The following is a 16330-nucleotide window of genomic DNA, read 5'->3' as shown; positions in this document are numbered from 1 at the left end:
AGAACCTTTCTAGCAATGTCCTCAGTACTGAATTTCCTACCTAGGTTTTTTAGTTCATTTATGATGCTTGAAAACTTTGCGGACATACTATCTAAGGACTCATTAGGCTCCATAATGAATAGCTCATATTTTTGCATAAGCAAATCTATTCGGTGCTTCCTAACAATGGAAGTACCTTCATAAGCTAGTTCAAGCCCATCCCATATCTCCTTGGCCGAAGAACATGAAGAAAACCAATCAAACTCTGTAGAAGTCATTCCGTTTTGCAGGAGACTTATTGCTTTGGAGTTCTTTTCGGCCTTCTTGTAGTCGGCCTCCACATAGTCCTCTTCTTTCTTTTCATAGGTAGTGCCTTCCTCGCATTCTACAAGAATTTTGTGCGGTCCGTTTTGGATAATCCTCCAGCACTCCCAATCGTGACCTTTCACATAGTGAGTCATCATGTGTTTCCACAATCCATAATTCTTCCCATCTAAGACGGGACACTTGAGATATTTGGAATCCATTTATCACGTGATAGGCAGCGAAATATAAAACGATAAGATAAATGAGAAACAAGATAGATCAGCCTCTTTGAGGCTAGGCAATCAAGAGCACGAGGCTCTGATACCAATTGAAGAGTCTATTGATCCAAAATACTCAAGAGGGGGGGTGAATTGATGATTTAAAACTTTTGAAAGCTTTTTCGATTATGTGTATGTAATTGATTATTTAAAGTTTATTATTTAAACTTTAACTAATCAAATAGTGAATGTAAAACGAAATAAACAAACGAATGAAAGAACGAGGAGACACACGGTTTTTGAAGTGGTTCAGTTTCACAAGTCGAAACCTACATCCACTATTCTCGATTAATAAATTTAGTACCTTTCTACGGATTACAAATTTACTAACCCAACTCGTACAACTAACTCTAGCTGTAACTCAATGAGTACCGTTAAATACTCGAGTGTCTAACTTACGCTAATAAGAAAGCACTAATGTTCTTGCAAAGGTTCACGTTAATGAACAAGTAAGAAATCAACTAAGCACTATTATCTTATAACGATAACAATAAGAACGAGTATACAAGTTTAAAACACACGACCTTTCAAAAATAAAAAACGGTTTTTCTGCTTGAAAACACACGGTTTGCTTTGTAAAATTAAATTCAATTTTTATGCTTAAGGTCTCTATTTTAGATGTTGTAAAGAGTAAAGTATTTATAGGAAGGAAAGAGTAGGGCAACTCGGTTTACACAAACCCTAATAGCCGAATATAGGAGATATGTTAACAAATCATATCTTCTATTATTTCTTTCCTAAAAGCCTTAAAAGATAATAAAGAATGTTCCAAAAGATAGAATATAATCTATTCAAATATTATCTTTACTATAAATTCTAAGATATAATGATTTCCTAAAACAAGAATATCTTTTATCATAAACAAATATATTAAGCAAGATATATAGGATATGCAAAGATATTATTATGGAATAAAATCTTTACCAAATACACCTTAGTTAACATGAGATGTGACGGCTCATAAGCCTCGTGACGCGTGCAAACCCTAGCTCAACATATGGGTTAGAATTTAGGTTTTAAGAGAGGCTTTGTTGAAACCCTAATTAGTAGTATGATCCAACTCATAAGTTGGTCCAAAACAACTACTAGTCAATGTTCAACATAAAACCGAACTCCGCATTAAACCGGCTTTAATATATAAATACTTTTATCAAAACATTTAAAATAAACTTTAAACAATTTTCAAAACAATTTTGAAACCTTATAAGTCGTCTATAATAAACTCAGCATCTCAATGTTATAGTAGGAGAGCTATAACATTGAGCTCTTTTACTAGTAATGTTATAGCTGCAAAGCTATAACTTTACTATTTCAAGAAACTCATTCTTGGTTATCATTACGAGATAATCACCTATACTATTCTAATTTTCAAGGAGATCTTCGAGTATAGGCTACTTCATCATCCAAGCTTGATTAATCTTTAGACAGACTTCGTCTTCTCCTAAATCTTGAATGAATCTTCATATCGTTTGATCTTGAATAAAGGCTTGGACATTTTATACTTTCATCACAATCTCCTTTGTTGCTTGTATTAGATAAGTTGATTCTAAAACACTTAGATAAACGATTACGCGCAACAAGTATATAAAATATAAAACACCTTGACATCATCAAAACATAAACATATAAGCTATATGGTTCTGCAGAGTAATTTCTTGCTAGGTAGAAAATAACTCATTCTTGTCTTATTTCTGTTATTGCTAAATGATGGATTAAATGTATGATGTGGTAGATTGGTGAAGGTTGAGTTTAACTGTTTACGATGATCTCATATTGCCTTGCTGGAATTTCTATCTTGTGCCACTGTCTTATATTATATTGGTTAATTTATAATGTTGAGCCTATTTTTATTATTCTATGCTGTGGATTTGGGAGTTATTATTTGGCATGAGATGAGATGATTATTGTATAGGGCAGGCATGGGGATGTGGAAGGGCCGTGGACCTGAGGAGGGACTGTATGTTCGGGCTGTGTGTCCTTAAGACTGTGTGGACTGTTTGTCCAGGAGAATACAAATTGTGTGTCTGAAGAGGGATTGTGTGTCCATTAGACTGTGTGTCTTGGAGTGAATTGTGTGCCTTGGGCTGTGTGCCGTGATGACGTGGATGGTGTGAAGGATTGGTTACTATGTAGTTGTATATTAATAGATTATTGCAGGTTTTGCTATTTTTAAACACTGTTTAGTTTTGTACTCAACCGTTTGGTTGACCATGTATTCGTTAAACACATGTGATGAACCAATTATTGGGGGCATTGAGTGACAGGAGTTTGAGTTAGCTAACTTGGGAGCTCATGGGGATGTGTGAGGATTTCGACCAGTCTACCTAGAAGTCTAGATCACATAGTTTTAATATTTCAGTTTATATAATTTTCGCTGCGAGTTGTAATTAATTTTATATTATGTTTATTTAGTTTGGGTTAAATTGTAATAAACTCTTATTCGCTAACTTTAAATCTAAAGTATTTTTGTTTGTTGTACTTTGTTATTCACTACCTCGGGTAACCGAGATGGTAACACTCCTATTTATCTAGGAAGGTCTTGCTAAAAGCTCCTGACTAAATGGGGGTGTTACAAAGTGGTATCAGCGCAAAACGATCCTCGGGCCTAAAACAATGAACAATAATGAATGTAGGATGTGCATAATAAAATGAAACCCGGGTAGGAACTGTTAGGTGCCCCTCTTATTGCGGTTGATAAGGCACCCTTAATTTGTACCATGGCCCTCTCAGTTTTGAACCAGACACCTTCGGGGAAGGATATCGAGAGATGGGTGATTAAAAAGAATTTTATTTAATATGGGTCTAGGTTTGCTTTTTGGTTGGAAATTTTTCTAACATTGTTATAGGATGAGGCTGAGGTAAATATTGTGATGGGTGAATTGGCTTTGGCCGTATACTTTTGATAAATTGGGAGTATCTGATGGAAATCGTTAATTGTTAAATGTATTTCATGAGGATGGGAATGTTTTCAGATTAATTGGTTATTTCTTGATTGGATTTTTTATGTCAGATGTAATAGTAGTATCATGTCTAGTGATATGCGGAAACTGTTATCCCTGAACCATGTTATGATATCTAGATTTTCTTTTAAGATATTAGTCTTCGTTGATGACCAAGGTTACGGGGACGTAACCTTAATTTTAAAGAGAGTAGAATGTGATAATAATTGCTAAATTAATTGCTAGAGCATAAATATTAAATCGACGTGTTATATAATTACCTTATTGTGAAGAATGTAAGCTTGACTAATTTCGCAGATTTTACCCTAATTGTTTTGACTATCGTATCTTGCCTGTTTATCCTCTATGGTCAAACATTTTATGTGTGATAGCACTGTGTGTTAGCTTTCATATGCCGCTGGTTTTGTGTTTAAATGATTTACGGCTTAAGAGTAATAAATGTTTTATTGGACAGTGGTAAGGATGGTCAGAATGTTTCTGTACAGTCACGTTTTTGACCCATGTTTTTTTAAAAAAAAAAATTTGCCATTAAAAATGTACTTATCGTTTATATATGATTGCAACTCCACTGTTTAAAAGATTCATATATATTTTCAAATTGATAAGCCACATTAAATCATGGCGTCTCTATATTTAATGGTGATTTTTGCAAGATGACCCAAGTTTCTGACAATCTGCTGGTAAATTTCTGTTTGGACCAAATAAGTTGTAAAATTCATTATAAATTTAAATTATGAGCTTTGGACATGATTATTTCACTCATGATTTGTTGACTCTCTTTATTTTCTAAAAAGTATAAGTGCACAAAGCATAGTTAAGTGATTATTTATTAATGATTTTTTGGAAGTTACAGCATATTTTTTTATTCTTGAAAACGTAAGTTTTGTGCCAAAGTTTTACAGAAATTGTTTATCATTTCTTGAACCTTGTTAATGTGCTTCCATGATGATTTCACATGGTGTTAATAAAATTATCATTAAATATATGCCTTGACATGAGGTGAAAATTGGAGTTTTAGTTGGTAATCTTGTTAGCATGATAAAGTATTTATTCGGAACATTCAGGACAAAGTTTCTTTTTAGGATGGTAGAATGTAATACTCCTAAGTTTCCAAGGTGTGTTTAATACATTTTCTATCTTTAATTAATAATGTTGGTGGTTCTTTTGACCTAAATGATGTCCTTTGGGTAGTTTGGGTGAACTTTGGGGACGAAGTTTTTTTAAGGAGGGAAGACTGTAATACCCCGTATTTAAGACGGTAGAATTATATTAAAATGCTTTTTAATAATTATATAAATTGGATAATTAAGTTGGAAGACGGAAATAAAATAATTAAATAATAATGAGTCAGAATTGTTGTAGCAATGAGTAGATTATGCAACCTGTTGTATGCAGTTGTATGATGTAGAATCCGAGCTGTGTACTAAAGTTTTCGAGTTTTGTTTAAAAGAATCTGAGCTATGCTGTAAATTTTTTGAATTCACACACTTAAACATAAAAAAAATAACCTCTTACAAAACTCAGAAAAATTACACATAAGCTCGGATTAATGTATAGGGTTGTACAATGCTCATTATACAACTGGTTGTATAGTAGTATTTGGGATTGTTGTAGCACGTGTGGCTCGAGTGACACGTGTTTATGGAGACGTAAGCATAATAATACAATAATACTAATAATATGTAATAATAATAGTAAAACATTAATAATAAAGGTAATTGGAAATTAGGAATTTACCTCCCGCTTTCCTTTCTACAACTATATAAGCAAGTCATACCTACCTCATAAGACCTATACAATCATAAAACACAAATAATTCATTAGAGGCAAAGGGAGAAAGATCTAGAGGAGAAAATTAGAGGAATTTCATTAAAAGTTATCGTCTCAAGGTAAGACCGGCTTATAATTTATTTATATCGCACTATTCAATTCAATACTTGTATATACACCGTATAGGCTGCTGTAGACTACAACATTGACCCTAGTAACTGTCGTAGACCACCGTGACCGCAGTGGGACCATCCTTGACCACCGTGGTTGGTGTTTAGGGCATCTTAAAAGGGGAGGCCGTGTGGGTTTGAGATGGGTTTATGACCCTTGTTATGACTCGAGTTGACCTGGCACTGGGTTGGTTGGACTTGCGGGGTTAGGCGACACTAATGTTGGCGATATGGTGGTTGTATGTGGTGGTTTGCGCGGAAGTTGCCGGAGTATTGTATTTTGTTGGTGTTTGGGGCTGTGTTTGTCTCAAATCGTGTATGGGTTGACTGTGGCCTGACCTGGGGTTAGGCGATGACTGGTGAAACCACCATGGGTCAAGGGAGATCACGATGGTGGCCATTGGTTGGGTGTGGTGTTGGTTTAAGGGTTGTGAGAGTTGTTGGTATTGTTCTTAATGTCGGGTAAGAGAGGGAATTAGGGCGCATTATTGTGGGTTGATGGTGGTGATTTGGCTGGTGGTTAAGGGGTGTTTAGGTGCGTCAGGTTGCTGGCTGGCGGTGGCTGGGTTGAGTGGCGTCAGTGGTGGTCTGGTTGTGTCGGAATAGACGGATTAGGGGGGATGGTGGAACATGGTTTCAAACCGTGTTTGTGTAGGTGACATGGGTTGGTTGTTAACAGGGTTAACATGGGTTTTAATGGGTAATCGGGTTTGTTTATTAAACAGGATTGTAATTATAGTTATACGAGAATATAACTAACGTAATGAAATTATAATTGATTGAATTATTTAAAGTGAATCGAATAATTAGTAATTAAATTATTATATTTGATAGGTGACGGACTTGTTGAACGTGTTTATTAAAGGATACTTTTAGTAGATTGCATTTTTTGGAGTAATTGTTTGCCAGGTAGGAAACTACTCATTCTTGTCTTATTTATGTTATTGCTAAAGGATGGATTAAATGTATGATGTGGTGGATTGGTGAAGGGTGAGTTTAACTGTTTACGACGATCTCTTATTGCCTTGCTGGAATTTCTATCTTGTGCCATTGTCTTATATAATATTGGGTAATTTATAATGTTGAGACTGTTTTTTTATTGTATGTTATTATTATTGTATGCTGTGGATTTGGGAGTTATTATTTGGCATGAGATGAGATGAGTATTGTATAGGGCAGGCACGGGGATGTGGAAGGGCCGTGGACCTGAGGATGGACTGTATGTCCTTAAAACTGTGTGTCTTGGTGTGGACTCTATGTCCATGAGTATCCAGACTGTGTGTCTTGGAGTGGATTGTGCCTTGGCCTGTGTGTCGTGATGAGGTGGATGGTGTGAGGGATTGATTACTATATAATTGTATATTAATCTGTTATTACAGGTTTTGCTATTTTTATACATTGTTTAGTTTTGTACTCAACCGTTTGGTTGACCGTGTATTCGTTAAATACCTGTGATGAACTAATTGTTGGGGAGCAAATTGAGTGATAGGTATTTGAATTAGCTGACTTGGGAGCTCATAGGAATGTGTGAGTATTTCGGCCAGTCTACGTAGAAGTCTAGATCACATAGTTCTAATATTTCAGTTTAATTAATTTCCGCTTCGAGTTGTAATTAATTTTATATTAATTTATTTTGTTTGGGTTAAATTGTAATAAACTCTTATTCGCTAACTTTTAATCTAAAGTACTTTGGTTTGTTGTACTTTGTTATTCACTACCTCGGGCAACCGAGATGGTAACAGTCCTATTTATCTTGGAATGTCTCGCTAAAGGATCCTAAATAAATGGGGGTTTTACAATAGAGATATCAATTTAACTATGTGAATGCGGGGTAGGATAAGATACAAGTAATGTTTAATAAAGTATTAATTAGGATACTTCAGGACGTAGTTTTTTTTAGGAGGGTAGAATGTGATACTACTAAAGTTTCGCGATTTAGTATAACTTTGCGTATATGTGTTTAATACGATTAGTTTATCTTTATTTTATAAGCTATACAATTAAGTGATGAGTGTGATTGCCTTTATAGTATGAGCTAATATGATAGCATTTTTATTGATATGATTGGTGTTAATTTTGGGTAGTTTGGGTGAACTTCGAGGACAAATTTTTTTTTAAGGAGGGAAGATTGTACTACCCCGTAACTTAAGGTTTGGTTAGTGGTTAGTCAGACGGTGGAAATATTAAAATGTGCTTTTAAAATACGTTCTATAAATTATATTTGAGTATTTTATAAATGATATTTATTAATTGTAAGATATATTGTATGACGGAATAAAATAATAAAGTAATGAATGAGTCGGGATGGCTTTGACTTGGTGATGACTTAGGCGTGTATTTGGGTACTACTCGGGAAGTTAATGACTAATGACGGGATTATATAATTTTAATAGGAATAGCAATAGTAATATTATATATTTCATAAAAGAGAGAGAGAGAGGGAGAGCTAGAAAGGAGAAAAAAGAGAACTTGTCATAATTATTGCCTCAAGGTGAGAATTTCATAAAACCGTCTCATAAGGTAACTCGTGTTTTATATTTTATATAACTTATGAATTAAGCCACCGTAGGATTTGCCGTGACCGTCACTTTTGACGTGGACTACCAGCATGTGACCGGACCCACGTTTGACCACCGTTGACCGACCGGAAGGGGGATGTTATTGGTGTTTTACGTTGGTGGTTTGTTGTGTTTGTACCATGGGTTACACGGGTTTAACACCTTAACTTTGACTCATCTTACCTAGACCTGGGTTAGGATTGGCTCAGGGGGGTTAGTCGACGCCAATGGGTGGTTGTAGATGGTTAAGGGTGGTGTTTTGCGTGGTGGTTGCCGGAAATTTGAAAGGTTGATTGTTTGCTGATGTTTGTATACACCGTGTAAATTGACACGGAAGGAGGGGGTGTCTTGACCTAGACTTAGGGTGGTCTGTTGCTGCTGGTGTATCGGCTGACAAGGGTGGTTTTGGGTGGTTGTAGGTGGCGTCTTGGTTGGTGACTGGATGGAGTTTCGAAGAGGGGTCTTTGTTGTTGGTTTTGTTGTTAAACCGTTTAATTGCTAGATTTAGGACCACCGTGACATGGCTAGAGTGTGCATGGGGATGGGATGCCGCTGGTGGAACCACCATGGGTCAAGGGTACCACGGTGGTGGCCGCTAGTGGTGTGTGGTGGTTGCAGGTTGGTTGTGTTGTTGTATGTCGTTGTGTGTTGTTGGTGGGGTTGGTGTTGTGGTTATTGCTAGGGCACGAGATGGTAGCCGTGTGTGGTGGTTGTTGCTGTTGTTTGGGTCATACATGGGTTATCGGCTGAGGAGGTTCGTAGTGGAGCTGGTGGCAGGTGGTTGTAGTTATCCGGTAAGGATGTTTAAGACGAGTTTATGTGGGTGCTTATAAGGGTTACTACACGGATTTGGGTGTTAAGTTGTGGGATTGGTTTTCTTAGTTTGAGAAGTATTCTAAATTATAAATTTTAGTAATAGAATAATTAAATATAATTAATAAATAATGAATAATTAGTTTTATTATTTTATGTAAATAGCTAGTCAGTAATTATAATTATTATAATTGCTAGGTGACGGTTTTGTGGAAAAGTACTTTTAATTGATTTCTTGAATTGCTTTATTGGAGTATTTGCTTGTCAGCTAGGATAACTACTCAACTGTTTATATATTGAATTGTACATGATCATAGGAAAGTTGTGGAATTGTTCGGTTAATTGAATTGGTTCAATATTGTGGAATTGTATAGTGTTGACATTGGTTATTGGATTATCGTTACAGGATAAATATTGTTGGTTTCCTCAGCTTCGTGTTTGGGATGATTGGTTATTGTTATTTAATATTTATGGACATATCATTAGCATTTCATTAGCATTGGATACCTTAACCTTGTGTTGGGATGATGGATACCTCAACTTCGGGTAGGATGTTGGATACCTCAACTTCGGTTGGGATATACCCCAACCCAGGGATTGGCGGGATGAATGAGTGTTTTGGGTGATGAGCTCAGCTGTATTTGCATTTGCATATCATATCATAACATGCACTATAATATAATTCTTGTTAATTATTGTTGTTAGTTATTTTACTCAACCATTGGTTGACGGGTGCTTGTGTTTGTGTTGTGTAAAAATAAAATGATGCTTGCTTTAATTGATAGCGTCCTGTGGTGAGCCATTTAATATTTCTGGTTAAATGGGGAGCGGATTTAAGATAACAGGTTTTGAGTTAGCGGGACTTGGGAGCATTGGGACGTGAGCCAGACCTAGATTGTAGCTGTTGTCTAGATCACGTTAGTTTGACTTAAAAGTATTTATGTAATTTTATTTATTTCCGCTACGTAGTAAATTGTATTATTATAATTTAATTTAATCAGTTTGACAATTATAATAAGTCCTTTAGTGATTATTTTATATAAAGTACTTTGCTTTGTTATCTTTGTTATTCACTGCTTCGTGAAACCGAGATGGTAATAGTCCTATTTATTTGGGAATGTCTTGCTAAAGGCTCCTAAATAAATGGGGGTGTTAGAGAGAGTGAGAGCTGCTACGAACAATAGAATACCCTAATAAGAGAGAAAGCATTTTAGAAGCATTCTAGGGCGAATAGCGGACAGAAAGGACCTTTTTACTACCCTTCAGACCGTATTTATGCCGATTTTTTACCCTTACCTTGACCGTTGTTAGATCATGGTGAACCGATAATTCTAGCTCTTTCTCTCCTTATATTTAGACTCTTTTCTTTGTTCTTAATTTCTCTTTCTTTCATTACTTTAGTTTAGCAAACAAACAATCAAACCCCCCAGATTTGTAATTAGACAGATATAGAATTAGCAACTAGAACACAATTGTCTCCTTGTGGATACGATCCCGACTTTCTCTACTGCATTAGTTTAGGCCTATTGGTTTATCTTTGATTAAGTGTCCGATTTAGCCTGTCAACAACAACCAAACATGATACTCCCAAATCCTCCACTCACCGCCTCTAACATCCACTATAAACCAAATGATACCGTCGTCAGGTACCAAAAATAAATACCTAAGTACTACCTAACAGAAGCTAGCTTTAAGTAGGGTTGATCTCCACAAGGAGGCGAAACTGAGATTTATCTATTTTAAATTAGTCTAAGAGTAACGGGGGTTTGAATATGATTTCTAAACTAAGAGAGGTGGCAAGAGAAATTGAGTGATAAAAATAAAGGGATTAACAATAAAGAGAGAGAGAGAGAGAGAGAGAGAGAGAGAGAGAGAGAGAGAGAGAGAGAGAGAGAGAGAGAGAGAGAGAGAGCTAGGATTGTCAGGTCATCAATGAATGTCAAATAATTGCAGCAAAGGTCATAGATCAGTCAATTGTATCGGTCTAAGGGGCAACGAATATCTCCTTCCGGTCTCAGTTCACCCTAAGACACTATTAGCTTAGCTTCTGCCCTCACTAAAGCATCCTAATTTTCACTGCAGGTCTTACCTATTCCAACCTTCCGGTCTAGGTCAAGGTGTACCATGATTTCGTACCTATCTGCGTTGACTCAAATTGTCAAGAATAATTATATGCAGTGATTAACAACAAAGACATGATTTAAGCAACAGATCTGCAAACCTAATTAGCAACTAACAACAATTCATTGAATCCCCTAAATCCTAGCAGGAGAATTAGCTAAACATAATAATGAATAAAGCAAAAGAGAAGGAAGAAGAAAGAACCAACATAATGAAGGAATAAGAAAAAGAGAATTAATATAAAACAATAATAAAATTGAAGAAACCCTAATGACAGGCGATTTTAAGACGATAAAAAAGACGACTTTCTGCCATTGTTAGGGCTTGATTTCTCTTCATTATGGCTCGCAACTCTGCAACTAAATCAAGGAAAACGCAATCTGCTAGTAGCAAACGTCCAAGTTCTAAAAAGAAAGAAAGTAATAGCCGTAATGGAGGAGGAAAACAGGGGCCTTCTGATGATGAAGTGTTACGTACTAAGCCCATGCATGAAGTCAATGAGGTTCCTGGCCTATCTTTTGATGATGCTGAGGAGCCAACAGAGAATGTTCAATGGATAACAACATGTGGTAAGAAGCCTATTGATAATACTTTGAATGTTCAGAATATAGTAGAGACCTCTGATAAGATAGATGTACCCGTGACTGTTCTGGATGAGAACATATTGCAATTTTCTCCTGAGGATGTACAGGAGGAGGTTGACTATTGGAATCAGGCAGTTGTATGCTTTGTTCTAGGTGCAAACCCACCATGGGAGGTCTTGGAGGGATTTGTTCATAGAATTTGGAGTAAGTATGGGATTGATAAGATTTCGTTTTTGCCTAATGGGATTTTTCTAGTAAGATTTAACTCAATGCAACAGAAAGATGAAGTCCTTAATGCAGGGTATCACATGTTTGATAATAAACCATTAGTGGTTAAACCATGGCAGAGTGACGTGGATCTTCTCAAGGAGGAGGGAAAGGTGGTGCCTGCTTGGAAAAGATTATATGGTCTACCTCTCAAATTTTGGGGGAAGTGCCTTCCTAAAATAGCTGCTTCGGTAGGGCCTTTTTTTAGGACTGATCAACCTACTGATGCAAAAACCAGACTGGGATATGCACGAGTGATGGTGGAATTGAAAGTGGGGAATAAGTTTCCAACTAGTGTGCAGTTTAAAGATGAGAATGGTAATCTCCTGAAGGTGAAAGTGGAGTATGATTGGAAGCCTAGTATATGTCTGAAGTGCAAAGGCATGGGGCATGAAACAAATGAATGCAGGAAGCCTCAATCAATGAAACCAACACAGCCTGTGGTTTGAAAGGAATGGAGACCTCTGCCAAAGGTTGCATCAAAACTTTCAGAGACTGAATTCCCTGTTCTAGCAAGTCCAATTATTCAAGGTCGCACTGTACAGCAGCCTGAGGAGACAGGTGACAGTGACTCTGAAGATGAAATAATAGATTTGGATGCAATTGAACAACAACAGAGTAGTATCAAGCAAACTGGTGACCCTCCCAACCAACCTGTGCCTCATGAATAATATTGGCTTTTGGAATGTGCGGGGTCTTAATAATGTTAATAAACAGAAAGTAGTTAAAATTTTTATGAATAATCAGAAGGTAGGTCTCTTTGGCCTGCTTGAGACTAAAATAAATGGTGGCCATGTGACTAATATAGCTCTCAATCTGTTTGATGGTTGGTGTATTACCACTAATAGTCATACTCATAAGGATGGAAGGGTGTGGCTGTTATGGCAACCACAATTATTTGATGTTCATGTTCTGGAGTATAATCCTCAGTTTGTTCATGCTCAGATTACTGTTAAAGTCAGTGGGAAAAGCTTTCTTTTAACTTTGATTTATGCTTTTAATGAGGTGAAGGATAGAATTGACTTGTGGAGGTGTTTGAATAAGTTTGCCACTACCTGCACTGGACCATGGGCTCTAGCTGAAGATTTTAATACTGTTCTAAATCCTGAAGAAAGACTAAGAGGGCAGACTAGAGATGAGGATATGGATGCTTTTGTTGACTGCATGAATGCTTGTGGGATGATTGATATACAAGCTACATGGGCTTTCTATACCTGGACGAATAAGCAAGATGTTGAACATAGAAAATACAGTAGACTGGATAGATTTCGAGTAAATAATGATTGGCTAAGTGTGTATCCAGAAATGGTGGGTCATTTCCATCCTGAAGGACTCCTTGATCACAATCCCTGTGTTGTTTCTAATAAGCAGTTGGCTGCCACAAAGTTTAGGAGCTTCAAATACTTTGATATGTGGGGGAGTGCAGCTGGTTTTATTCCTAGGATCAAGGAAGTATGGGGTAACACTATGAATGGCACAAGGATTTTTTGCATTGTTAAGAAGGTGAAAGGATTAAAGAATGTGTTAAAAGGTCTGAACAAGGAATGCTATTCTGATATTGAAGTCAAGACTGAGGAGGCAGAACTGATTTTAGCTGAGATTTAGAGTCAAATTATGGGTGACCCTATGAATTCTTCTCTTATCACCAGGGAGAGGGAAGCTATGGTGAATCTTAGAGTTTTAACCATGGCTAAATATAGTTTTCTGCAACAGAAAGCTAAGATTAAATGGACTGATGATGGGGATATCAATTCAGCTTATTTTCATGCCAGCATAAGGAGAAAGTGCATCAGGAATACTATTATCCAGATTGAGGATCGGCAAGGGAATGTATGTACTGAAAGTCAGAGTATTCAGGATGCCTTTTTAGATTATTATAATGGAATACTTGGTAGTAGAAAGGCAACTGAGCATGTGAGGCCTGCAGTCCTTGAGTTTGGGAAATTTTGTACAGAGGAACACATCTCTATTCTGAATAAGCCAGTGCTTTTTGAGGAGGTCAAACAGGTGGTCTTTTCCATTCCTATTGATAAAGCCCCTGGTCCAGATGGATACTCAAGTGGATTTTTTAGGGACTCCTGGGATTTGGTTGGACGTGATGTGGTTGAGGCTATTCAAGATTTTTTCAATACAGGTCAACTGTTAACTCAACTAAATGCAACAAACATAAGCTTGATTCCTAAGTGTGAGAGACCTACATCAGTTAAACAGTTCAGACCCATTGCCTGCTGCAATGTACTTTACAAGGTTATCTCTAAACTTCTATGCAATAGGCTTGCCCTTGTATTGCCTGATCTTATCCATGAAAGTCAAGGGGCTTTTGTACAAGGTAGGTCCATTATTGAGAATGTTCTGATATGCCAGGATATAGTACATCAATACTCTAGGAAAAATGTATCTCCCAGATGCTTATTCAAAGTTGATTTGCAAAAAGCCTATGATACTGTAGAATGGGACTTTGTGGCACAATTTTTGGTTGGACTGAAGTTTCCTAACAAATTTATTGATCTCCTGATGGCTTGCATAACAACTATTTCCTATACCTTGGTCTTGAATGGAAGTAACTTTGGGTATTTCAAGAGTAAGAGGGGACTCAGGCAGGGTGATCCAGTTTCTCCTCTTATTTTTACTATTTGTTTGGATTATTTGACAAGGCTCATTGCCTATGCCACAGCCAGATGGCCATTTCATTATCACCCACAGTGAAAAGGAATTAAGCTAACTCACCTCATGTTTGCTGATGATCTTCTGATGTTTTGCAAAGGAGATGCCCCTTCTATTCTCCTCCTTGTTATAGCTTTCACTTCCTTTTCTAATGCACCAGGTCTGCAGATGAACAATGCAAAGTCAGAAATCTTTTTTAATGGTATGAATGTGGACTTGCAGACTGATATTCTATCAGTCACTGGATTTCAGGAAGGAAAAATGCCATTTAGGTATTTAGGGGTTCCAATTCAGCTAGGAAAAGTATCAAAGAAAGAGTGCAACAGTCTTGTGGAGAAAATGGTGATAAGGATCAGAAGTATTGGTGCTAAAAAGTTATACTATGCTGGTAGGGTTGTACTTATAAACTCAGTGCTTAACACTTTGTATAACTACTGGGCTGCAATGTTTGTCATTCCTAAAGCTGCTATTAAGAGAGTTGAGGCTATATGCAGGAACTTCCTGTGGGATAGTTCCACTGAATACCATAGAGTTCCTTTAGTGGGTTGGGACAGAGTAACCATGTCAAAATCTGTAGGAGGACTTGGAATTAAAAAAGCCAGCACTTGGACCATTGCTTCAGTTGGAAAACTGGTGAATTGGTTATATGTGACGGCTGACAGGCTCTGGATTAAATGGATAGATAGTGTTTATCTCAAAGGAATGAACTAGAATGATTATACCCCTGCAAATGACTCTACTTAGACTTGGAAGACTATATGTAAGGTGAAGGAGCAGCTTAAGAATGGATTCATTGATAATTGTTGGGCTCCTCATAAAAAAGGTTATACAATTGGCAATGGATATGAATGGCTTATGGGAACAACTCCTACTCAGCATTGGACAAAAATAGTTTGGAATGAATGGAATGTGCCCAAACATTCCTTCAATTCTTGGCTGATAATGCAGGGTGGCCTGAATACTAAAGCTAAACTCTTTACTTATGGATGCTGTCAGGATGACTTGTGTGTCCTATGTGCTGAACAGTCTGAAACTATTGAGCATCTGTTCACTGAATGTAAGTTTAGTTGTCAAGTTCAGAAATATGTTGATGATTGGATTGAACGTCCTTTCCCCACTGATAGTGAGCTGCTGAATGTTTCTGGCAGCAGCATGAAATGAAAATATCTAGCTATGGTGCTGTCTTGCTATAGGTACACAGTTTGGTTTCAACGTAATCATGCTCGAACTCAGTTCAGTGTTATGAGGCCTGTGATAGTGGCAGAACGGATGAAGATGGTGGTCCAACAACAAATTCGCAGATTTACTGATCGTAGAGGTGGACAAACTGAGTTGGATGCAAGGACTTGGGTTGGTTTCTGTTAATAGAAATACTTTTTGTTTCTATTTGTAGAAAGCTTTTTGGTCCTTTTGTAATTGGATAAGTTTTTTGAAATATATATATCTATACACTCACATTTCACCAAAAAAAAAAAAAGAGAATTAATATAAAAGAGAGAAAAGAAAGGTTACAGAAGTTTAGAATCCGGTAATAAGAACAAGGTAGCAGGAGAGATTAAGAGTCAAACAGTATATAAGATGTGATAAGAGATGTAAAAGTGTGTTTATGACCTTATCCCGACCTCCTTTATATAGGGAAGTCAAAATAAACAAAAGATAACCTAAACACGAATTAAAACCTTGCGGCAGATAGGAAAGTACTCGATCGAGTACTTTAAAACTCGTCTGTCGAGTAACTTATAGAAAAACCACTCGACCGAGTAGAAAACCTACTCCATTGAACACTTTCTAAAATAAGCAATTCGATCGTGGAATTAAACTACTCGATCGAACACAATAGTACTCGATCGAGTGGTTTCC

General features: G+C 36.8%; 2 protein-coding genes across 2 annotated transcripts; both read left to right on the top strand.

The window, feature by feature from the left end:
* The first annotated feature begins 12541 nt into the window (after positions 1 to 12541).
* LOC141628032 (uncharacterized) lies at positions 12542 to 13411 on the top strand. The gene has a single exon (XM_074441220.1). It carries the CDS (start codon positions 12542 to 12544, stop codon positions 13409 to 13411), a length of 870 nt encoding a protein of 289 aa, XP_074297321.1.
* Positions 13412 to 14536: 1125 nt separating this feature from the next.
* LOC141628031 (uncharacterized) lies at positions 14537 to 15835 on the top strand. Its single transcript, XM_074441219.1, has 3 exons — positions 14537 to 15103; positions 15215 to 15607; positions 15704 to 15835. The coding sequence occupies exons 1-3, from the start codon at positions 14537 to 14539 to the stop codon at positions 15833 to 15835; spliced, it is 1092 nt and encodes a 363-aa protein (XP_074297320.1).
* Positions 15836 to 16330: the final 495 nt, after the last annotated feature.

This window comes from Silene latifolia, chromosome Y (assembly GCF_048544455.1).
Source record: "Silene latifolia isolate original U9 population chromosome Y, ASM4854445v1, whole genome shotgun sequence".
NCBI lineage: Eukaryota > Viridiplantae > Streptophyta > Magnoliopsida > Caryophyllales > Caryophyllaceae > Silene > Silene latifolia.
Note: the sequence above shows the minus strand (reverse complement) of the source record. Positions and strands in the feature narration are given on the sequence as shown.

Excerpts from the sequence above, each read along its gene's own strand:
- LOC141628031 (XM_074441219.1), top strand. The coding sequence starts at position 14,537 with ATGTTTGCTGATGATCTTCTGATGTTTTGCAAAGGAGATGCCCCTTCT. Across the intron at positions 15,104-15,214 it reads TTGCTTCAGTTGGAAAACTG|ACTTGGAAGACTATATGTAA; the intron begins GTGAATTGGTTA and ends GACTCTACTTAG. Across the intron at positions 15,608-15,703 it reads CTGATAGTGAGCTGCTGAAT|TTCAGTGTTATGAGGCCTGT; the intron begins GTTTCTGGCAGC and ends GCTCGAACTCAG.
- LOC141628032 (XM_074441220.1), top strand. The coding sequence starts at position 12,542 with ATGAATAATCAGAAGGTAGGTCTCTTTGGCCTGCTTGAGACTAAAATA.